Source organism: Opisthocomus hoazin, chromosome Z (genome assembly GCF_030867145.1).
Source record: "Opisthocomus hoazin isolate bOpiHoa1 chromosome Z, bOpiHoa1.hap1, whole genome shotgun sequence".
NCBI lineage: Eukaryota > Metazoa > Chordata > Aves > Opisthocomiformes > Opisthocomidae > Opisthocomus > Opisthocomus hoazin.
This window is the reverse complement of record NC_134454.1, coordinates 75,732,228-75,756,092: the sequence shown is the minus strand read 5'-3', so window position 1 is coordinate 75,756,092 and position 23,865 is coordinate 75,732,228. Positions and strand designations below refer to the sequence as shown.

Genomic DNA, 23,865 nt, shown 5'->3' with positions numbered 1-23,865 from the left:
ATTTCGGATGGATTATAGCGGTACTTAGAGCAAGCATTTATTGGCAGCTGGCTTTTGGTAAATATCAGGAGTTAACCAGACATTATCCAAAGGCAGACATGGGAATTGTGTTGGAAAATCCACATATATAGGCTAGGTTCTCTGCATAGTTGTCCTGTTTTGGGTGTGTGGGTTTGTTGGTTTTTTTTTTGCTGAGGAGAAGACTTTGGATCTAGATTTTCCAGTGTGGGCTGATTAACCTGATTGCCTGGGAGATCAAATGTTAGATTCTTGTCCTGCTAATGCTTGTACATGTTTGATGGGACTTAGTGGCACAAACTCTTAGAAATGAATCAGGATCTTTCCCTCTATTGCCAAGAATTGCTTTATACAGCCAAACAGGGGGTTGGGAACTATAGTTAATATACCTCCAGTTGAAAACTGTGAACCCAAAATACATGAAAACAGATAAACAGAACTTGATTTGTCAAGCTGTCCTCTAAACAACCTCCTTGGCTGTATAAGAAAAACCTGAATACTGGTTTTGTATTGCTGTATAGGTTTGATATCACAGGCTTCACAATTTAGTAATAGTTGCACAGACTTAATTCACTTAACAGTGAAGGATTTCAGTGATGATTTAGCAGGCTTATGTCTCATATATTTTGTGTATTTCCCAGGAAAGTTTAAAGGCAGTTCATTTATACAGCCAGCTTTAATTATTTATGATCTTGGCTTTGTTTGATCCTGAAGGCCAGACCTTGACAGCAATTGGACGGTAATAAGAGAGCAGATCCAGATGGAGTCCATGGTTCTCAAAGGACTTCTCCCAAACACCAAGTATCAGTTTGCCGTCCGAGCAGCAAACTCCTATGGATCCAGCCCTGCCAGTGCATCGAGTGATGTCATCCGAACGTTCAGTGAGTAGAACCACCTTTTTGTAAATGAAGGTATATAAAAATAAAGTATATCTGTAAATAAAGTGTATCTGGGCTAGCCTGTGGATGGCTGCTGGTGGAAAGAATCACTCTCCAAGCACAGGCACCCCCAGCCTGATGCCTGTTGGTTCTGTCTGTGGAGCTTGCAGCATCCCGTGAAAGCCAAGCTACAAGCAAAGATTTGAAAAGTGCCAGGCAGAAGTGCTCTCATGCTGTTTATCTGCCCTGAAGGTCACTGCCAGGTTTTTTTGGATTGCTACTTAATGACTTTTGTGCTGGCTTCATGCACAACTGATATGTGAATATCATGGGGAGAAACAAGAGAGACAAGTCTATTGTTCATCTTTTTTTTCTGTTCTTTGAAACGGAACTATATATATTACATTTGTAATTCAAACAGCTCGGAAAGACCAAAGCACATCTATACTGTTTTCAGAGAAGTAAGGCTCTTAAACTATTAAGCACAATCATGAAAATAGTGATAGAAACAAGTAAGCATCCCTTTCTGATCAGAAGCTGCACGGCAAGAATATTAAGTGAAAATGCATTCAAACATACTTGAATAATCACAGTTGTTAACAATTATATGCACATTTGTGTAGCAATCTAGGCTGTGCACATTGCAATAAGGGGTAGGTCCTGTGCGTATCTCCTGATGGCCTCCTTGGGATATAAGCCTCTGTCAATGCTAGTGTCTCTGTGGGCTGCCTTTGAGGTGCTGTTGCTCCTCATCACCCCCAAAGTCATAGCTTTATGTGAGAATCACAATCAGGCCGACACAGAGCACGTCGGGAATCGTACAAGTCATGTCTCTCGCACAGCGAAAAACCCAATGTCACAAACAGTCAACGCAGGAAGCAGAGACAAGGCTGGCAGGGTATGGGGAGTAGCTGAACTATATGCTTAATGTGCAAGACTTTTTATTGTGTTTAAAAGGTTTCAGTACTTCAAAGTTCCAGTTTTGAAGACATTTATAGGGGACAGAATATCATGCAATAAAATGCCTGGACATAATTTTAGCAGATTAATAAACTATAAAAAAGAGCAGCAAAACTGACTTTTTTTCTTTTCTCACCTGCACACTTAATTGCAAGTCATCTTTAATTAACTGGTAGAAAATGAGCAGCTGATATTCAAATAGGAATGTGAGCTCTGCAAGAAGAATTTGCATGCTGCAGAAATGTGGACCACATCTTATTGATCCACCAATTTAACCCACCAAGGATTTATTTCTAAATCGCGTCCCTAGCTTGAAATCCTTTGTTTTCATTGACTCTTATATGGCAGTTTCCATTCTTTTTTCCCCACTGTCATAAATTCAATCCCTTGAACAGTTTGCATGAAGTTTGTTATGGCTGCTGAACTCGTAAATTTAACTTCTTAACTAAGTTAACTTAACTAAGCAAATGTTTCTGAAAACCATGAAGGTGCAGCTTTTTTTTTGCCCCTGGATCCTCAAGGATCAGCACCTGCTGCCTCAGGCAATCATGTGTGCTCCTTAGTATCCTGTTTATCCTTGGATGTGAGTGGCTGCATTCTTTGGTCAGAAAAGATAAAGTGTTTAGCTCTGTTAATAAGGGTGGAGTAGTCTTCATGCTGCGCTTATTACTGTGGTACTCTAAGAATGGCGCTTTGCCTTTGGAAACCGCCCTTCTGCAGAGACCCATCAAGATGACTCTAAAACATGGGATTTTGTCTGTAGAGCTGGGAATCAAGTTCACACCCGATGTGTATGAACTGATTTCTGGAGAGATGCACAGGGAGCATGAGCTTGACTCTCTGTGCCTGGATCAGACCTGAAAAGTGAATGTACTACGCGTGTTGCACTGCTCTCTGGATGGCTCAAAAGCGCTGTGCCAGTCCGTGGTAGGCACATGGGTGCTGCTGTGGCTGAAAGGTTGGTCTCCCTGCAGCAAGGGGCTGGCAGTGCCTGGGGGAGACACTCATGAGCAGGCAGAGCTCTTGCAGCCTGGGGCCACGTCGTGTCTGTATTGTGCTCCGGCCCTGCACGGTATCACTTGTACTCAGGGCTGGTTTAGTAAACTCTGGGTCCTTTGGCAAATGCAAATGTCATTCTTTTGCCACTCTGCTCTTAGTTTCCAGGATGGATTTTGCAAATAGTCTTAAAAACTACATGTTGCTGCTATCTATCTATGAAAGCCTGTGTTATCTTGTGGATACCTGTCTTCATAACCACCAGCTTTTTGCACAGCAAGGAGTGGTGTTCAAAGGCAGCAAAAGATGCATGCCTTTAGAAATAAGTTCTGTCGCTGTCTGGAGGCAGGAGTGTAACTGAGTGTAGCAGCTCTCACTTGGCTTTAGTGATGATGTCTGTGTAAGAATCTAGTTTGATGTTAACCAGATGCACAAGTACATTGTGCATTAGTAGAAAAGCTCAACTCCTGTTGTGAAAAAATTTCTTGATTAAAGCCATGCATAACCCGAAAATTTATTTTTCCCCAAAACACTTAAAAACACTGGAGAGTGATTTAAACCATTGACAAATTTAATGTAACAAAAAATGCAACCAAGTAAAACTTACTCGTAGTTCACATTACGTATCTGCAGGTACTTTCCCCTTTCTAGTAGCCAGAAAGCCAATGGTTACATTCTTTGGCCCCTTTAATCATTTACTTCAGTTGCTCAGGTATAGACATTCAGTGGATTTGAGGTCCCCTAGGTCCTGTGGTTTTCAGCTGTCACTGCAAGAGGACATGTCCCTCCCGTGCATCTCCCAGACACCTGAGAGTCCTCTGGGAATGTCTCAGGTACCGTAACACATCTCAGATGGCACCAGATGACTGAATCTCTCGAAATTCCAGGACAGACCTCTTAGTTACCTATGGTTACTGGAAGGATGTCAGACAGTTGGTATGTCTGAAAACAATGCACCTTTGCTCCTCAGGGTGCGCATTGTAGGAAATACTACCTTCATTATTAAAATGGCACCTCCTCCTGTGTAAACACTGGAACATGCCACAAATACTTGATGCTATTTTCAGAATGCCTGTATATTCCTCAGAAATACTTCAAGTATCTTAGGAAGCTGGCAGAAGTCCATACAATATCTGTCTCCTTTGCATTGCACTTAGTCTGCATAGTGCTGGCACTAAGGTCCTTAGTGTATTCAGATTTTTAAAATTTTTAGCTTTATGCTTGTATATCCTTGATTTTTATGCTTGTTTTGAATTAATTAGTGCTTTTCTGATGCTTATGTTAACTGAAGAACGATTTCTCAGCATTACCTCAAATGTAGTGGACCTTCAGGGTACATGTTGCATTGCGTAGAGTCTCTTGCAGCTCTGCTAGGTAGGCTGAGACAGAGAGGAGTCTTACGGACACTGAGTCCATCCTGTTTGGGGATGTTTTTTGCTGGGGTTTATCTCATTCTTACATGTAATGCTCTCATTTTTGTTTTAAAAGTTGACTGGCTTTGCAGTACTCTTGACTTCATTGTTTCAGGTCAGCATAGGAAACTGTTGTCTTTGTTGACATGTTCCTCTGAAGGGTTGCTGACAGTGTCACGTAATGTGACAGACCTCCCAAGGTCTGTGCAAGTAGAACACGTGGCCTTGATCATAAGCAGTTACCCTCTTACTTATTGAAAAATGCCTGCTTGGTTTATGTTGCATTGCTCCATTTTCAGGGAGGAAAGAGAGGACAGGTTTCCCCAAGGGTTCTCATTTATCTGTGATTTGGTTTCATTTCTGTTTTTAGAGGGAAATTATGTAATAAATCAATTTTTGTTGCCTTTCTTAACTACAGATGCAGGTTGCAGGTATTTCACTTATGTGGTGGTTGTTTTTTTGCTATATCAAATCTTTCACTGTGTCATGGACAATTTACTTGAAAAAATATTTCACGTATCAAGTTTAGTAACAACAAAATAAACTGTCCCAAAGAATCAAACAAACAGTTTCATCACCTGCATTGCTTAAATACCCTTCATCTCCTGGGGAAACAGATGGGGTTTGCACTGTGCCTGGAAGGTCACCAGCCTTGGGCTTTGCCAGACCAACAGAGGAAGTGTCCTTCTGTTAAAAATACCCTCCTGCTTTTCTCCACAGCAAACATGACAGAAGTGGCTGCTTAATCTGGGTACATCCCTTCCTCTGGTCCTGGCCATCACTGCCAGGCTCATACTGAGCAGGGCATTGGCACAGGTGCTTAAATACCCTGCAGGGTGCTTGAATGTGGCTGCTGAGGCTGAGGCACAGGAAAAGGGCAGTCCCGTGGGCCCAAACCTTGATGTCGGTGATGGTGATGTGTCTTGGAGATAGCAAACAGAGAAGGTTTTCCACAGAACTCTTTCCCGCAAATCTCCAAAGGCTTTATAAAGGCAGTGTTCATATTTATACAAACAGGGACAAAAAGCAAGAGACAGGCGAAGTGATATGCAGTGCCTCACTGTGAGTCACTGACGAGAATAAAACTCAGATTAAAATGCCCCTGATGTGTTTCGGATTTAGGCCTGTGAGGGGTTCTGCATGAAGGCGATAAGTCTGTTAACACTTCCATTCAGCCTGCTCAGTTGTAGTGCCTGGTGGTCTACCTCTTACGCTTGCCTGTGCCTCCTGATCAGTATGCTGGTGGCCACCTAATTAGCAAAACAAAAGTTTGTGTGGCTTTCTGTTTGTTTTGAGAAAGATTTCTTTGGCATAACTTAATCCCTGGTTATTTGGAAAGAAGCTGTCTAAAGTTCCTGACCCCCACAGGTCTTCCAATTAATTGTAAAAGAGGATTATAGGACCTGGTAAAGGGCCTTAAATAGGCTTTATCTCCATGCACACTGAAAACTGATTTAATGAAATATAGCATGCTTTTAATCTCTGTAGTCATTGTTTTGGTACTTGCAGAGTACCACTTTGTTTAATTGTCCTTGATTTGCCACCCAGTATGAGATGAGCTCTCCACCAAAGCTACACAGAGGTGTTGAGATGGGCTTGCATGGGGGTTTCTCTACAAAAGGCAATGTTAGCTTCTCTGCTTTCTGTTATTTTGCAGTTTTGTTGCATCACATCACATGGCTGTCGTGTCACATCCAGTGAGCAAACACCAAATGTAAGGCAGAGCAAGGCAACTAAGAAGCCAGTGGGCTCTTAGGTGGTCTCACGATTTGTGTGTGTACTCACCTGCACAAATTCAGGCATAGTTATAAGAGAGTTCAGCTCTGTGTCTTCATTGCTCCCAGGTACGTTATGCGTTACCAAAACTGCTCACAGATCAGCAGGTAGAGTAATATAGCATGTACTGGCCGAAACTCAGATGGAGCCAGGGGAAGTGAAAGCAGAGATTTGTGGCCATATTAGAGACCTGTGGATATTAGGACAGCTTCTGAAGTGAACACTTTTCCTGGTGATGCCAAACTTAGGTCCTGAAGGTCTTTGAAGAAGGGCCTCAGCAGTCTTCTCTGCCAGCCACAATAAGCTGTAACTTCTGTGATCTTTCCAGGCTTTAAATGTTGTACCAGTTCAATAAGGTGAAAGGAATCATTGTCTGCTTTAAAATAGTTGGTACATTTCATCTCCCAAGGTCTTCTGTTGGAAAAGGGTGGAACATTTTGATCTGCAAGATGAAAGGGGCACACCTTCTGCTCAGGGAACTGCCTGTCTCTCCTAAGTTACCAGGTCTCATTGCATGCTGGTGGCTATTGATGTAGTTTAGTGATAACTCCACTCAAATCAGGAGAGTTGCACTTCTGTAAGACTGGCATGGCATTAAAATCATATCTAGACATGTAAGCAGGTGTGCGTGTCTGAATGTGAATTCGAGACTTAACATTTTCCTACGTGTGAATATGAAGATAATTTGTTCTCTTTATTTTTTCATTCCTGCTATCCTTATTGAACCTACATCCCATTAAGCCAATAGAAAGCTTGCTTGAGAAGAGAAAAAAATATGGCAGAATTTGTACTACGACAGATGTGTGTTTTGTGGTTTTAGGCCTCTGAATTAGAAGATGGAGTCTGTATCACAGCTTGTTTGGATATAGATTAGATTGTTTTCCCTGACATGATTGTAATTTTTCCTTTCCTTTTCCTGGCTTAGCTTTATGGCTTCTGTTACTCTTAGGTAAATTACAGTTTCATCTGTTAGAAAAACTGAATTGGTTCTGAAATAGTTTCAGACATGTTGTATAAAGACAATAAGCAATATTACAGGCCTGACTTAAGAGCAACAGCATTCCAGTGAGCTGAAAATTGCTTCACCTGCTGGTGGCTGAGTTAGTGCTGGGCTCTCCTTCGCTCATATAATTTCTGTTAAACTGCAAGTCACATTTGTAGTGTCTACGTTTGAGGTTTTGCACACTGAAATTATTTTGTAGAAGTGCATGTCTTGTAAAGTCACTGTTGCCAAAGAAGGAGATACTGATGCAGTGATGGATGGAAGAGTTCAGCTTTGTAGTTGGGCTAGATGGTTCTTGTGAGTCACTTCCAACTGAACTAGTCTAGTCTAGTCTAGTCTAGTCTATTCTTCCTACCTGGAGTGAAATTCTCCTGTGATGGTGATTAACCTGAGCAATTATACAAGTGAATACTAGGAGTAAGAGGTTTTACCCACATTTTGACAATACCTATTGTTTTCCATAATGAATGCAGGATTGGGACCAGTTCATAAAAATGCAGTCTGCTTTTCTGGTAGTAATCCTTTGCCTGTGCATTCGCAGTCATGAGCAGAAATAATCTGTAGTTTGTCCAGTTGGCTTCGTCTCATTACCAGTCATAAAGCTGTGAGTTCTCTGCTTAGCTTGGTTGGTAGAAGTCTGTGCTGAATAATTCTGTTTGATATACAGTTAAACTGTGTTATTTACAAATGATTAAGTATCCATGTTAGAAAGGAAAAATTTATACACATTCTCTCCAAACCTAGAATGTTGTTTTGGTTGCAAGTGTGTGTGCCTAATTACCTTTACTCATTTGCCTCTGATTTTTCTATTTGTTGATGTAATGTGTAAAGCATGTTGATCAGTAACTCCTGCAGAATGTATGGTGGGCAGCCAATTAGCCAGCCAGGGCGTTCATTCATGTCTGGTGCACATATGCTTGATTTCATAACTGTCTACCAGGATTTCTGGGTTGCAGTCATGGCAAAGGAAGAGAGAGTACAATAAGATTTAGACAAGTGCTCTCCTGCCTGAATCAGGTCAGTGAGATATTTTTCTTTTATTCTCCACCGAGGTGGGAGATGGCTGACCCCAGTTTGACTGGCTCAAATGTCCTGATAGCACCATGCCCACACGGCTCCCTCTGAAAGTCTGCTGAGCCTTGTTAGCTTTCAGTGGCTCCGTCGGGTTGTTCAGTGGTGGTAGTGAAGCTCTCACTACCGTCAAATGGCATCTTCTGGCTTCTCAGGTCTCCTTTCCACAAACACCCACTGCCCAGCAAGACTTTGCATCTCTGTGTGCTGCAGTGTGAAGGACATGCTAACTTATGAGAAAATATGGGCAGCTTGTGGCTGCGAAGATAAACAAGAACACATGGTCAGCCTGTACAGAGGCTTTGTAAAGCAAGGATTACCAATGCTGTTTTTAAGTGATCACAAAATGTTTTATGGAAAAGGCAAATGTATGAGGTCTGTTGTTTTACTGTTTGTCAAATATTTGTCTGTTCTTAACCTTGGTGAAATGACAAGTAATGATAGTGATGCAGTCACCTGTATTATCTTTCGTCATGACTTCTGGTAAATTTTGATAGCTAAAAAGCATAAGCCCTTGTTTAATCAGAATTTGCTATGTAAAGTGCAGGAAAGCATACATATTTAATATGAGCACCCGCTTACTGTTTAAACTGGCCTTCCTAGCCCAGGGTCCTTCACAGTGCAGTTCAGCTCTCCAGGGAGAGGCAGGAGCAGATTATGCACATGAAAAGCACATGATGTTTGCACGTGTTTCTTTTTTTGAGGTGCTAAATTGTGTTTCAAAATATAGCCTAAAAATACACTTAGGATGCTAATTTGAGGAGTGTACCAGAAAAGCCCTGCCTAGATGCATCTTTATTGCTGTTCATCTTATTTGGTCATCAGCGGGGCAAATACCAGACTGTGTGCCTGTAAAAGGGAACAGTTTGATCTAAAAACAATACAGTTATTAAAAAGTTGTCTACGCCGAAAAAGTGCAGAGCTGATCTCCTGGAAGAATGATGGATAAAAGTCAGTTTGCAGAGGGAAGAACTGAGCTGTGCCTGCTTTGTTTGGAAATCACAGTAAATGACTAAATGAAGGTCTTCACTTGAAGTTGCATGTGTGTCACTTGGACAGCGTCTCCCATCTTCCAGCCGACACTTGCATTGTCTGTACAGGATGAGCATTAACACCAGATTTCAGTGTGGCAAGTCAGGGGATGGTAAGATCTGAATTTCTCTGTGTAAAGAATGAAAAAGATATGAACTGAGTATGCCAGTTGTTTCTTTTTAGGCTCTGAGGAGTTAGGAAGTGGAAGCTATGGGCATCGGTATATCACAGACACAGTGACTGCTGATGATGATGGATTTGATATAGATGACTCAGACTACGACATTTACATAGAAGAGGTAAATTTCAAGATTCCTCTTTGGCATTTCTGTTTTCTTTATAGTCTCAATACTTGAAAGTGTGTGATATTATCAGGAAGTTTAATATCTGATATTATATGCTCAGATATAAAAATGTAGTTGTTTCTTTTTCTTTGGTGGGGATGAATTTGTTACCTCAGATTTGTATCTTGGAAGGTATTAATTTCATTTCCATGTAGCATTTTATATTTTACTGAATTTGTGTTTCTTTATTTCCTTTCAGTTCAGACCACTTCCTGCTATCAAAGGAGGCAACAGAAAATTTCTGGTTGAAACAAAGGTCACGCCAGGGTCTAGTTCCAGGCTCCTGTCACGGGTCCTTACTACCAGTTCTGAACCTACTACTTCCAGTCCCACCACCGCACGGCCTTCAACTACGGTTCAGGCAGTGAAGAGGGGCAGCATGTCTTCTGCAACACGCCTCTTTGATCTCTCCTGTGATGAGGCCATCTGTTCTGCAGACAGCTTCTGTGTCAATGACTACGACCGGGGTGGCTCGCGCTGCCACTGCAACTTGGGAAAAGGAGGAGAGACATGTGCGGAAGGTAGGTTTCTGCGTGCCCACTGCCACTGGCTTCTCTTTGTCTAGGGTAAGGAGCAGCTTCGAGATGAACTGACCAAGGTATGCTTTGGGAATAGCTGGCTGGGCTTAATGGATCCCCAAGGACAGCAGCAGCTTCCATGTACCAGTTCAGACATCAGCCCCTTTGCTTCTCTTTACTCAGCTAGGTCTGAAGAAGTTCTTTAATAAAACTGAATGCAGACCCTGTCTGAAGGCGCACAGGGAAGGGTAATCCTCCTTCCCCCACCTGGGAGTGGGACAGTGGTGAAACCAGATATGTTGGTAGGCACCCAGACCTGACAGGGTCCATCCATGGCATCCACAGCTCCCAGCAAGGACATTCAGCCCCACTTTGACCCTTGCCTTTTGCCTGCAGCTGAAGCCTTGAACCACCTGCATTTCCAGTGTGGTCCATTGGATGATGCTGATCCTGCAGCAGGGATGTGAGACACAGCCCCCATTGTAAAACCATCTCCAGAGGAAGATTTCTCCATGGGCAGGGTAGAAATGCTGGAGTGATAGCCTCAGCACCTGTGTCAGGAAGCCTGGGGCAAGGGAGGAGCAAAACCCCCTCCCCAGTTCAGAAAATGTGACCTGAAGCCTGGGTCAATGTGAAGAGGTGTGGTTGTCCCAGCCAGGACTTGCCATGCATCCTCTCACCTCTCTGCAGGGCAGCTGAGCCAGGGCAAGAGCTTGCTGAGCTGAAGGAGGCACTCCTTCTTCTCCTTCCCTTGCCACCTTCCTGTCCTCTCCCTCTACGGACCTAACCTTACCGTTTCGCTGGGTGTGATGTTGAACTGATCACCTAGTGAGCCAGTCCAGTTTGCTTACCAGACCACCACCAGGTTATTCCAACCTCCCCCGTGCCCCCCCCCCCCCCCCCCATGCCCCTAGGGTTATTTTTCTGCTGGTTTGGTGACCAGTGGGTCAGATGAATGCCAGAGCTTGTGCAAAGGAAGAGACCTGTTGCTGGTAGTGGTGCTGTCCCACCAACGAAGAAAGAGCTGATCTGTCTCTCGGCACACTGATCTGATTTGCCAAGGCCCTGCCACATATCGGAGCATCAGGGACACACATTTCTTCTGCAGACTCATGTTAGGCACTAGTGATGCCCAGTGTTGTGCATCAACTGAGGGCGTTTGATCTTCTCCTCCTGGTGCTGGAGTTAAGAGACCTCATTCTGAAAACAATCTGTTGTGACTCATCAGTTGGAACGGCTGCAGATGTGATTTTTGGCCTGCAGCATGTATGAAGATTCAAAGGTTTATTTGAACTGACATAACTGTATACAACTTGTAGAGTGGGCTTGTTAACGTCAGTCCAAACCCACTGTTTTTCACAAAGGTGTGTGTTACTCCTTGGTAAGGAGTAGCACTATGTACCGATACTCCCTTCAGTTTCTCCACAGCAGCCAATATTGTGAAACGGTATATTAATTTGAATGAAAATAGACTCCTCTTTGCAATCAACAGCTGCATGGTGCTCTGGTCCAGTCAGTTCTGCTTGTGATCAGGGCAGGAGTTAATTGCTGTCTGCTGCAGTTGCATGCAGGTTTATAGCACTGTTTCTCTTCACCTCAGCCTAAAATGTATGCCTTGCAAAAAAAAAAAAAAAAAAGCTGAGAGAACAGTATCCAAACCCAAATATGCAAGAAAACCCCACTCAGTATATAAACAACAAAGGGGAATAGGGCTCCTCATCCTTCCTTCCTCATTAGGCTTAGATCCACTGCAAAAATAAGAATTCAGGTCTGAAACTGTGTCTGTCCTCAGTGCTTCTTAGGAAAGTGAGCTGCAAAGGTAGCAGTAAGACATCTGTAAGACATCTCTCTGATTTTCTGTGCTGAAGCCAGGATGGTCCTCTTACATAAAACAATGAAGGGTGAGGATTCATAATGCCAAAGCTGACAAGAGCAATATGAAGGTCCACTGTTGCAGCCAAGAATGGAGAGATGCCTACAGGGGCTCTCTTCTCCCCATCACTCCAGTTACCTTCTGCCCTGAGCTGACTTTAGAGAAGTGCTGGAAGCTGCTGGGTTCTTACGAGCCATCCAAGGATTCAGCGGATACTGGATGCAGCAGCTATGGAGCAGCAGTGACTAATGTCGTGTGGAGTCTGGCCACATTTCCTGCATATGTTTTTGTAATACTGCAAAACAGAAAATTACTTTGTTGTGTCTGTGTTAAATGAATTCTTAAAAGGAGAGAAATATAAAGTAGATGGCTTCTGTCTTCTGCAACAAGGATGAAAATCTGGAGAAAGTTCCACTGAAGCCAGCGATGAAACTGGTGAGCAGTGTTTGGCCCTTAGTGTCCTGTTTCTTTCCAAGTTCACCAGATCCTTGGGAATAAAAGAATTAGTTGTGAAAGGTTGTGGGAGGACAAGGCAATAGGTTAACCGATTGTTGACTGCTGCTGACTAATGATTGTCTCTGGAGGAACTCTGCCATGCATTTTCATCTGATTTTATCTAGTGCTAAATGTGTATATCAGTTTGTATATGGGAGAAAACTGCTAAATTGCATGCTTATGTCTTTGCTTTTCAGATATTATTATCCAGTATCCTCAGTTCTCTGGCTACTCATACATCACCTTTGAACCACTGAAAAACTCCTATCAGACATTTCAAATTACCCTTGAATTCAGGGTAAGTTTAAGCAATTTCAAGCTCACATAGGATCTTTAAATTTTATTCGCTTATTCTGATGATGTGGACAATGAAACAATAACTTAGCTTCAGTATAGCTTACATTGTAATTGTGGTGAATTTATACATAATTTTCATCTCTAAAGATATGGCTTCGCCTTTAATGAATGCAGATGAAGTTGGTAAATGGAACTAAAATGTTCGCATCCATCATTAGTAGGCAGTGATGAGAGAATCCCTGGGACTACTAATACCAGCATTGCAGACTAGTGGCAATGTACATTTGCAAGCTCATAGCCATGTGAATGAGCTACAGGCTGAGGTACACCTGAAATTTTTGTGAATTACGGTTTGGAAATGGCATGCTATGCCTTTGCACATAAGAAACCACGATCTTGTTGCACTGAGCAAAATACTGCCCTACATGCAGAGTTCCTTTCCTATCCTGCAAGATTTAAGTAGGCATTAGTTCCCACCTCTGAAGTTTGGGACACCGGCTATTGATATGTGCGCAATACTGGACAACTTAAGCTGCAGTTCTGAAGAGTGCATCCCACTGTGACTTGTGTTAGTGCTGTCTGTGTGTTACAGACAGGGCTGGTAGGGCTGCCTGTAGGCAGGGTGGCCGAGCCCTCGGATGCTCCCCTGCTCCCGTGTAAGGCAGCCTCACAGCCGAGGTGTGAGGCTGTCACTAGAGCAGAAGCAGTCTGCTGCCTCACGTGGTGATGTGACACTCTCCTGGCAATTTGTCAGCTTAAAGTGCAGGACAGCGGCGAAAAGCCACTGTGTAAGCTGCTATGTGCGTCTGGAGAAATCCTGCCTGCATAGGTCATTTGGCTTGAAGAGTGTCAGGCTCACTGGACATGTGAAGCAGGGTGTGTGTATTCATGTGCAGTAAGTTGATCTGTCTACAATTAACAGGCATGCTGGGACACCCTTGCAAAACTTCGTGCTCAGAGGTCTCGTATGGGACATATCTGACAGCCGTTAATGCTTTCAGGCTTTTTTTTAGGCCTGATAGTATCATAATGCAAGTTGAAGAAATATTCTTAAACCATTTAAGCATGAGGGCAATGTTTTTCTTGGTTCTTCAAATACAGGATTCAAAATTGATGAACTAATTTTTGATTCTGCAAGTTAAAAATTCCATCTGAAAAATGCTGTCCCTCAGTGCTGCTTGCATTGATCTGTCACTGTGAGTCTTAGACTTTGATTTTTCATGTTGATGGTGTGATTGCAGGCTGAATCAGAAGATGGTTTGCTACTATACTGTGGAGAAAATGAACACGGTCGTGGTGATTTTATGTCACTAGCAGTCATACGACGTAGCATCCAGTTCAGGTAAAACCGCCTAAATCCTCCACCCTAAATCTGATGTAAAGAGATGGGAGCATTGCTGCCTCCAGCGACTGGCTGTATGCGGTGAACATCTGTGGTGTCTTTGAGTTCTGCCCCATGCAGTGCACCAGATGGACAGTACTACGTAATTTAACAGTTCTTCAATATTTTTTTCTCTCATCCTTCTTTAGTGTGGGCATGTGCCCTGTTGAACACTTTTTACTCAGACCCTGGTGTAAAGGCAAAATAATCAGTTTTCTTCAAGGCATTAGCCCGGGACTCACTGATGTGTTGTCGGAAATGCTAATGAGCCACTGCATTTGCTAAGCTTGTGTTATATCGAGCTGTGCATAGTTCATGTTTTTGCTTCACAGCAAAAGGACCTGCAGATGATATAGCAGAATAAAGGATTTAATGCCAGCAAGGGGCCTGAAACTTCATCTTATATCTCCTGTTTAGAAGGGAGTTGCAGGTTTTTTAAGTGAAGATGTAGGGGGTTTCTTGCAGTCACATGGATATGAAGCATGTGAAAGAGTATGTCAAGGATCTCCTTACTTGGGAGGATGAATCCTTTGAAAGTGGAGAATAACAAAGTGGGTGATGTGCTTTAGTTGTGTTTCTGTTCACCTGCACTGAACAGCAGTCAGAGACAATGGCATGTTTTGTGCATGTTCAGCTCCACAGAGATTGTCCTGGAGGTCTCCTTGTTGATCAGCACTGAGTTTCGTATAGAACCAGAGTTATTAATGTAGCACTGCCTTTCGCTATGGAGCTAGAAAAATTCCCAAGAGAAATTGTTGTGATAGCAGGACTTCATATTGTAATACCCTCCATCTTGAAACAGTTTTAGCTGCTGGCAAACTTTGCAATGCACTTGGTTTGGCCAGAGGATGCAAAATCTTCTCTATGGGAGAAAGACAGATAGTGATGTTTGAAACTTCAAACAGATCACATGTAGGCCTGCTGTCTGATTTTCCTGTGGTCTGCTAATATGCCATGTGAAACAGAGAGGTTCCCAGGAGGAAAGGGAATATTTGGAGTCTAAAAATGACTTTCAGTTATTTGTTTAATGTAAGACTGTCACCTCGCCCTCTCTATCTCATGCTCCCAGGTTCAACTGTGGCACTGGAGTTGCAGTCATAACAAGTGAAAACAAAATCAAGCTGGGGAGTTGGCACAGCATCACGTTGTTCAGAGACGGGATGAACGGCTGGCTCAGGATGGACAGTGATGCTCCAGTGACAGGAAAATCTCAGGTGGGTAGTCCTGAACTTGCAGCTCGACCTTGGGCTCTCTCAGGACCATGATGACATTTTTTTCTTGCCAGCAGAAGTCTGATCAGATTTAAAAGGTACATTTTTATTTTTTCAGTGTTGGGGCATTTAGTGAACCAGAATCAGTGTACAGATTACTCTTTCGCAGACATAGTCTAGAAATCACATAGATAAATATCCCAGTGCTGAATCCCATTACAGTGTCTGTGTTGTCTTCCATGTTTGCTCTGCCACCCTTCTGCTACACAGGCTGCTGTTATAAGTTTTCGAGGTTTTACAGCTGCTGTCTCTGATTGCTTTCTTTGTCAAGCCTCAGAGAGCTGCTCTGCTTCCTCAGCCAAAAAAATTAGAAGCATATGTATATGTGTGTATATATTTATGTATAATATGCATATAGCCACACAAGGTTTGTATACAGAAGTGTAGTTACATGTATACCACGGACATAGATTTAAGCACAGTGATGGCAATAGACATTCTGCCCTGATTTATGTTAACACCAACAATTTCATACGAGGCCACCAGGGTAAGATATGATAAGGGAAGATGTCTTGACTTGCTCATCTGTTGCCAGGCCAGAAAACAGAAATGAAGTTAAGGCGCTGGAAAAAAACCCTGTTGCAGATTCTTTCAGATTTCTTTCCTCTTCCATTTGACAGCCACTATTAGCATGCCATCCCCAGCCCTGGAAAAAAAGCAGCTTCAGACACATCTTACTACTTCACACTTTCATGTGCAGGGACTGAAGGGAAAAAAAATGCTGCCCACTAAGTTCTCATCAGCTGGATATGACAGAGGAAAGGATTTCAATATCTGTCCCGTGTCACTATGCGCTAGCAGTGCTATGAGGACACGCAAAGGTCAAATGTGAGTCAGGAGAGATACATACGGTAAAGACTGATGCCATTGTGCAGCCCTTTGGTAAGACTTCACCTGGCTGTGCACGGCTATGATCACCCATGGCCAAGAAAGATGAAGAAGTAAAGGTGGAACAAAGATCTAATAGGAGACTTACAGTCCACAGAGTCTATTACAAGAAGAGTGTGACAGTGGACACACATTTTTCTAGCTGCGGCTATACCAGAAAGAAAAGTTAATTGCTCCAGGTGCTGCTGTCCACCAGAACTTGCTGCTTCTGTAGTACTGTTGCTCCAAGGAATCCTCCTCAGCCCTTCCTAGTTAGAATGACCTGGATTAGTCTCAGCAGAGTGGTAGTCTTTTCTGACCTGGTTTGCTATAGTCTTAGAGAGTGCTCACAAGAGAAGTGCAGCTTGACAGACCAAGGAGGGGAGGAGTATCAGAAGCGATGGAAGATGGCAGGCGGTTGGAGATAGCCTGGAGAGCTGTATGTCCACAACTCTGACATATGCCCACCATGAAACGTGGTGGATATCTTGTCCAGGCTGCACAGGACTTTGTCCAGGGACAAGCCACAGGCTCCACCTGAATTATTTTTCCCTGCTGAAACTGAAAGCTGTTTGATGTGTTTCTATAGCGCACTGTGCAGCGAACACCCATAACCTTGGCTTATTTAGCCCTGCAAAATATAGGCTACAGGAATATAATTTTTTGTTATAAGTACCAGGGAGGCAGGGCAAGGGTGAAAAATCCAGAGAGCTTTTAGGCTGAAGATCATCGCTGGCAGAAGGACACATTGGTAAAAACTGGCTGTGCATAAATGTAGGAATTTTAATGTTATCTTCTAAAGGGCAGGCAGGTTTCGAAACAGCCTTTGAGTAGGAGGCAAAAGACATATATTTTCATCAATTTATGGAAGGAGTTATGACTCCATTGCCCACAATAATATGGAGTTTAATTCAATGATCCAAAAAGTTCTATTCAGGTTTTTTTGTTGTCATTTTTCCTTCCTGTGCACTATAGCAGTGTTAGTAATCTTGTATGTGTATGTTTCTATAGGCAGGTGAAAGTAAAAAAAAAATAAAGCAAGTAAAGGAGTAAGCATAGTGTTGGCAAAGTGAGCAGAACCCCACTGAAGTTGTAGTTGTATTAGTTTATGTCTTGTCTTGGTTTTTACTGTTGTTTTTTGTCATTTTATTATTATTCAACATTAAGCACTGGCTGTGTCCTGTCCAGAAGGCCCTGTGTTCTGCAGGGCTTAGAGTTTAGACGACAAACAATTTTGGCAAAAGCAAAGGAAGAAATTGCAGCAAAAGACAGATCACAATCCCTCCTCAGAACATAGTGATATTTAAGCTCTTGATTTTGCATTAAATAGTCCATGTTATCATGATGGATGTGGGTGCAAAAAGTAACATTTAAAGTGATAGACTGAGTAGAGGAGTGACTAATGGAAAGGAATTACCAATGAGAAACCTTTATATCCCCTGACACAATTCTTTGTGGAGAAAAAAAATTGATTATACACAGTGTGGCTTGATTAGTTATCCTGTGTTATATCTGTTCTACATCATGTTGTGCTCTGTTTTCCCTGTAGGGCCAATATAGCAAAATTACGTTCCGGACTCCCTTCTACGTTGGCGGTGCCCCGAGCATGTACTGGCTGGTCAGAGCCACAGGCACTAACCGTGGGTTTCAGGGCTGCGTTCAGTCGGTCAGCGTCAATGGAAAGATAATTGATATGAGACCCTGGCCATTAGGGAAAGCTCTCAGTGGTGCTGATGTCGGTAAGTGTTATGGTATGGGGTCTTTAATCAGTGCTAAACCAGGGATTGCTTTTTTTGCCTGTTGAAAAAATTAATCAATGGTCCAAATTTGAGAGATGGAAGGTGCAGTCTCTGTTTTTGGCATGGTATTTCTCTGGGCCTTTGCACATTGCTTTTTCTGGCTCTGTAGTGGTAGAATTTTATCACATTGTACAAGTAACATCATGGTCATATACCAAAAGCCTTTGTGGATGCAGTTATGCAGCACAAGAGTAAAAAAAGTTCTCATGAGCAGACAGGAAACTCAGTATTGCTGATACGACTACGTCTGCACCAGTATTTCTGCCAACACCTCTCAGGATGCCTTTTTGTGCTCCTAACACACAGTCATATCATCGGAAGTCAATAGTGTGCACACTGTGTTTGTATTTAAAACACTATGGACACAACAAAATGTGTTTTGCCTAAAGACATCATTGCACTCATCCGAAGCAGTGCCTGGATCTTTCAGACCCACAGCAGTGCTGTGGCCATTACAAATGGCTTTTCCCCTTGAAACCCCATTACTGCTGAGGCAAATAGGGTTTCCTGTTGACCACCCATTGTTTTTGTTTCCATTATGTTTTAAAAATACCATGGAATAAATTCTTTCAACAACTTTATGAAGTGGTATTATAACATTATCTCCCCTTCACAGATTAAAAGATGGAGAAGTAGGCAAGTTAATTAACTAGTCCTGTCTCATTTATGCATCTCTACTTCATCCATGTAATGCTCACTTGAAAAAAAGACAGGGCAACAAAATCCTTGCATTAATGACCTCCCAGTCTGAGAAGTTTAAGAGTAAACCGAAGTCAGAAAGCAAGTGCTAAAGGCACAAAATAAATCCAGTATTACTGAACTCTCCATGCCATGCTTCAGCCACAAAGTCATCTTTCTTCTCTTCTATAACTATGCATTTGGCACACTCATCAATCCCAAGAAGGAAGTGATTAATGAGAAGCTTCCTAACAATCACTCTGTATTCTCTGGATAACATGACCACATTTCTGTGCAATATGGGGAGAGCAGAATGGCCCAAGAAACAGATGCTGAAAAGACGACTTCGGAAGCAGAGAGTAATTTCATGATAGAATGAGAAACTGTGGAATTTAGATAGATACATGAAAGCTCTGCTGAAGTTCTCCGAGCCCTAATCTCTTTTGCCTTTTGCATTGCAGCTAGTCTCAATCCCATCCATGAATGCTCCACATACTACTGCATTAACAATCAAATTCAGTGAAAATAAATGCTGGGTTCTGCCATGTGTGACTCAAACAGAGTGATAAAGACTTACTGTCCTTATGTGGCTGCACATGCTTGTATGAAACAGTACCAGGAGAGACTTGCAAACAATGTGGCGTAGAAGTTAAGTTTAAAAGACATAAATTGCAAGGGAACTCTACTAGGGTTTAGGGATGGGTTTGGCTAGCCAGTCTTCCATTCGTTTCCTGTTGGCACAGAGTATGAATCAGCGGTGCTGCAGCACCCTGACCGCAGAATTGAGGGTGGGGAGGAGAGGGTCCGTCCTGCCTCTGCGCCATCTCTGTTGCAGCAGTAGAAGTCCCACTGGACTGTGAGCGCAGGGGCTGACGGAGAGGCAGCGCTCGTGGTTCGGAGCAGGCACGGCAGGACCCTGTATCCCCACTGCAGCTTCCCTCCTTCCTCATCTGCTGTGGCACCCAGGGAGACACAGCCATCAGACCTGTGGCTTGCCTTTTAGTTGTAGTCACCTGTGCTGGCCTGAAGGCTGTGACAAGTCACCGAGACGTTGTGAGAGCGGCCTGTCCTTAAATACCAAGACTGCTCCAGTTCAAGCCGTCTCTCAAATCAGTGAGCCTGTGACTTGTCCCATTATTGTTATCTTCCTTGTCCTTTTCTGTTTCTCAGAGACTTTGTTTGATCTGTTTGAACATACTGCCAGCATTGACTAACAGTGCAACAGATGCAGCAGAGATGAGCATTGTCTTAGTTTTATGTTTCTGTCTCAAACTCGATATGTCTAGATCCTTGTCTGCCCACATGTCTTGGCTCTGTTTCCTCATCTATAAAACAGAACTAGTGCTGCTCACTTCTGTTGCTGTTGCGATAATTGATGAGTATGTGAGAGAGCTCAGAGACGAGATATCCGTCCTGCTTCGCTTCATCATGGCCATTACAGCGCAGCCCAGAAGGGGATAAAATGACTTAGTGAGCACTGCGAGCCCCGCTGCTCCCGTGGCTGGTCATGGGGCAGCTGCTTGAAGGGGTAATTGTCAACCTTCCACACAGAAGGAGAATCTGTTCCCTTCTGAGGAACTTGTATATTTTGCTTATGCTCCTTGACTCTCTCAGTCATCTCAGATAACCAAGTTGTTCTCCAGTGCTTATTGTCAGAGCTGCCTTGTAACATACGTGTCATCTCAGAGGTGGTATGTCGAAGTGCCTCAAAATATATTTGCGATTCTTACTTTGTCGTAAACACTTTGCCCTTCCAAATGACGTGCTTACACTTGTGCATCACAAATGTCTTACATGGGCTCTCTTAAAGTGTAATACCAGTTTGTTACTAGCAATGAAGGGAGAATTATTTAATAAGAAACTAAAATAAAGGAGATATAGTAAACAAAATCAACAAGAACTTAATCAAATGTACATTTGCCCATTGCATAATCTAACTTTATAGATGCCAGTTTTAAGAACTAAATGAGTAAATTATTTGTTCTACAACAATTTTAGCTTAATTCCGGCAAGAAGAAACTGTCTCCATATTATTTTAGGTGGTGTGCCAGCATAGTAGAAATGCCTCTTAAAAAGCCCATCTGCTGGTGATATGGATCCCTTTTAGTGTAGACAAGAGGGCTGACAACCTGATTTTAGTTAATAAGATTAGTTAATGATGATTAACGTCTTTCGTGCCTACTACGGCATGAATTTACAGTGAACAAAGAAGCACTTAAGGTAATTGAAATTAAACAAGTGCTTGTAAACAATCTGGAGAGGTTTCTATTTTATGAGAAATTGAAGATGGGAATGAGAGCGGAAGAAAAGTAATCCAGGGGATGACTGAAAGCTACAGCTGTGAAGTTTTGTTAGTAAGGGCTAATTTTTGCTATTTTTAAAGTCTTTTCCTGGTCTGGTACTAAAAAAAGGTGCTAAAAATCAAGTTGTCTTGTCTAAATTGCACACTGTTTAGCAATCTGAGAAAGAATCTAGGCAGAAGAGCAAATTGTATTGGTTGGTAGCAACAACCGACAGTGAAATAAATTTTGTTCGACAACGTTTTCTGATAAATCAGTGTTCTGGGTCTGTGTTTAGGTGAGTGTAGCAGTGGCATCTGTGACGAGGCCGCCTGCATCAACAGTGGTACCTGTACTGCGAGCAAAGCGGATTCATACATTTGCCTTTGTCCTCTTGGATTTAAAGGTCATCACTGTGAAGAAGGTGAGAGGATTCTGGGCTGCTGATATTTCTTTGTATGTGTTAGTTATTGTTAAATGTGTTTTCCACATGGTGAATCCAAGGAGGTCTGATGCTATTACACTGACAGTAGAGAGTACTTGTTACTTCATCTTCTTAAAATCTCATAGTGAAACGCTCCCCCACCGTTCACTGTGGGGCTACATCCAGCTCCTACATAATCTGTGATTCTCAAACCTCTTTGCTTATTTAAGCTAAATATAATTATCTCAAAAAAAAAATCAAATTTGCTTTTCAATAGTTAAAATAATGGGCCACTCCACAGCTGCACATTAGCTCTAGAAAAAATCCCCACTTTTCTCCTAAAAACCAGTGTCAGTTGTATATTCTCATATGTAAAGGATCCAATATCAATTTCCTGCTGAAATCACAGAGGTACAAATAGTCAGATACAGCATTATTTTCTGTGCTGCAGAACTTCTCATGCCACCACCCACTGTGCGTGTGCTTGCTACTTTGAAAAACACTATGGTGAATCCCTAAAGAAAAGGAGCACAAAGCTTTATAATACAAATACATCCCCGTAAAAGGAAGGGATTAAGGAAGGAAGCAGTGTTGGCTAGGATAAAAAACTATTTTTAATTTGGAAGACAAAATTTTTAGGCTGTGTTTCTTAATGTTAGCTTTAAGTACCTAAGAGAGGGAACTGACAGTGGTTGGTAGGAGTTAGTCCCTTTGACCCTCAATTGACCTGCTTGTGTATTCTGGATTTCCAGCACTCACCTTGGCCATACCTCAGTTCAACGAGTCATTAAGGTCATTTGCTAGCACACCCTGGCCTTTGGAACCACAGAATTACCTTTCCTTCATGGAGTTTGAGATGACATTTCGTCCAGATTTAGAGGCTGGTGTCCTTTTGTACAGCTACGACACAGACAGCAAAGACTTCCTCTCCATTAACATGGTGTCTGGTTATGTGGAGTTCAGGTTCGACTGCGGCTCAGGAACAGCTGTAATCAGGTAAACAGGATTGCTTGGGTTTCCTTTCCAGCAGTGCCATGGTGCTGATCCAGGAGAGGAGTGGGCTGGAAGGAGTAATAGCCTATAATGAGGTGTGGGAGCCCATCAGTCTCTAGTGTCTACTTCTTCTAAGGAGCCACAGAAGCACTAGAACTGTATTCAAGGGGACAGGATTTTCTTCCTACGTAAGTTTATGTTCAGAGCTTTATTGTCAGTGTTACCATGTCATGCCACCATCTTACTGCAGATGTTGCTTGCGTATATACTGTATGGTATTCCAGAAATTCCCTTCTCGCCTCCATGAAATTGTACCATAGCTAATTAGGGGATCTATAAATATTTTATGCATATACTTTCTAGCCACGGGATTGCACAATGTTGGCACTTTTGTGAGCATTCTCCTCGCTGGTCTTTGGTTTCAGGCAGTAAGTACCAGGCTAGAGGTGTCACAAGAAGATACACCTCCATGACCCTTCTTTCCTCATAGTACTGTTTTTTGGGGGATCTGAGGCTAATACCCAATTTACATAATTTTAGCAGTCGATAAGATTTATATATGGGTTACATGAGTCACCCAGGCTCCCAGACAAAGACAGACCTGCTAAGAATGATTCATCACATCCTAAAATTAATGGCTAGGATAGGAGCAATGAAATGCCTCAAAAAGGGCTGCTCTCTCTCTCTCTCTGTGTGACTGACTGCCCAGTCAGCAGGCATCTGTTCCCTGGGCTCTTCTGAAAAGGCAGTGGGCTGAGCAGAGGCACTTAGCATCTTGGGTGTGGTCCAGGAGGCTGCCAGTTTGACTAATATTTAGAAATTATCTATTTAAAGCTTATGCAAAATGTGTAAACTGCCTGCAAGTCTTGCATACCATATGTTTCTTGTGGATGGACATCAGGAATTTTGGCTGTACTGTGATTAGGAGAAACATACTGATTTTCCACTGAATGCAATAAGGAACAGTGCCTCTGCAAAAGTCCCCAGTACACCTTGTCTTGAAAACTTGCTGCCATGCTGGTCATTTCAGAAGAAATAAACAAAATTAAAAAAGAAGAATCATGTTGATATTCAGGGGAGGGAAAGAAGCAGCTTCCACAAGTACAGCGGGACCCTTCAACCTGGGAAAGAAAGAGTTTGGTGGAAGTACGATTCAGGTTTTTAAATTGTGAATGACATGGAGATAAATAAGGAAAGATTATTCTGTTGGGTTTTTTTTCAATATGGAAGAATCAGAAGGAGCCCAGTGAAACTGCAACCAAAGAAACAGCAACCAAAGAAAATAAGACCTTTTTTTTTTTTTGAACAGCACATAAATAAGTTGTGGAAACTAATTGTCACAGCATGTTACAGATGCCAGAACTATAAATAGGTTAAAAAAAAATAGATGAATTTGAAGAAAGGTCTATTGAGGGAGATCAAACACAATTGTACGGATGCAGCCTCTGACTCAGGAAATTGCTAAATGACAAGTTGCCAGAAGCTGGGAGGATATCACTC

The 23,865-nt window shown here is 42.6% G+C and overlaps 1 protein-coding gene across 3 annotated transcripts in view; it reads left to right on the top strand.

The window, feature by feature from the left end:
• The window catches only part of EGFLAM (EGF like, fibronectin type III and laminin G domains), a 107,938-nt gene that overhangs the window by 64,147 nt on the left and 19,926 nt on the right, over nucleotides 1-23,865 (top strand). For all 3 annotated transcript variants that reach the window (XM_075410915.1, XM_075410913.1, XM_075410914.1), the window contains exons 7-15: nucleotides 733-899; nucleotides 9,330-9,445; nucleotides 9,690-10,011; nucleotides 12,574-12,674; nucleotides 13,915-14,015; nucleotides 15,124-15,268; nucleotides 17,742-17,931; nucleotides 21,247-21,372; nucleotides 22,125-22,368. In XM_075410915.1, the coding sequence (XP_075267030.1) occupies nucleotides 733-899; nucleotides 9,330-9,445; nucleotides 9,690-10,011; nucleotides 12,574-12,674; nucleotides 13,915-14,015; nucleotides 15,124-15,268; nucleotides 17,742-17,931; nucleotides 21,247-21,372; nucleotides 22,125-22,368 (1,512 nt within the window). The remainder of the gene's footprint in view (nucleotides 1-732; nucleotides 900-9,329; nucleotides 9,446-9,689; nucleotides 10,012-12,573; nucleotides 12,675-13,914; nucleotides 14,016-15,123; nucleotides 15,269-17,741; nucleotides 17,932-21,246; nucleotides 21,373-22,124; nucleotides 22,369-23,865) is intronic.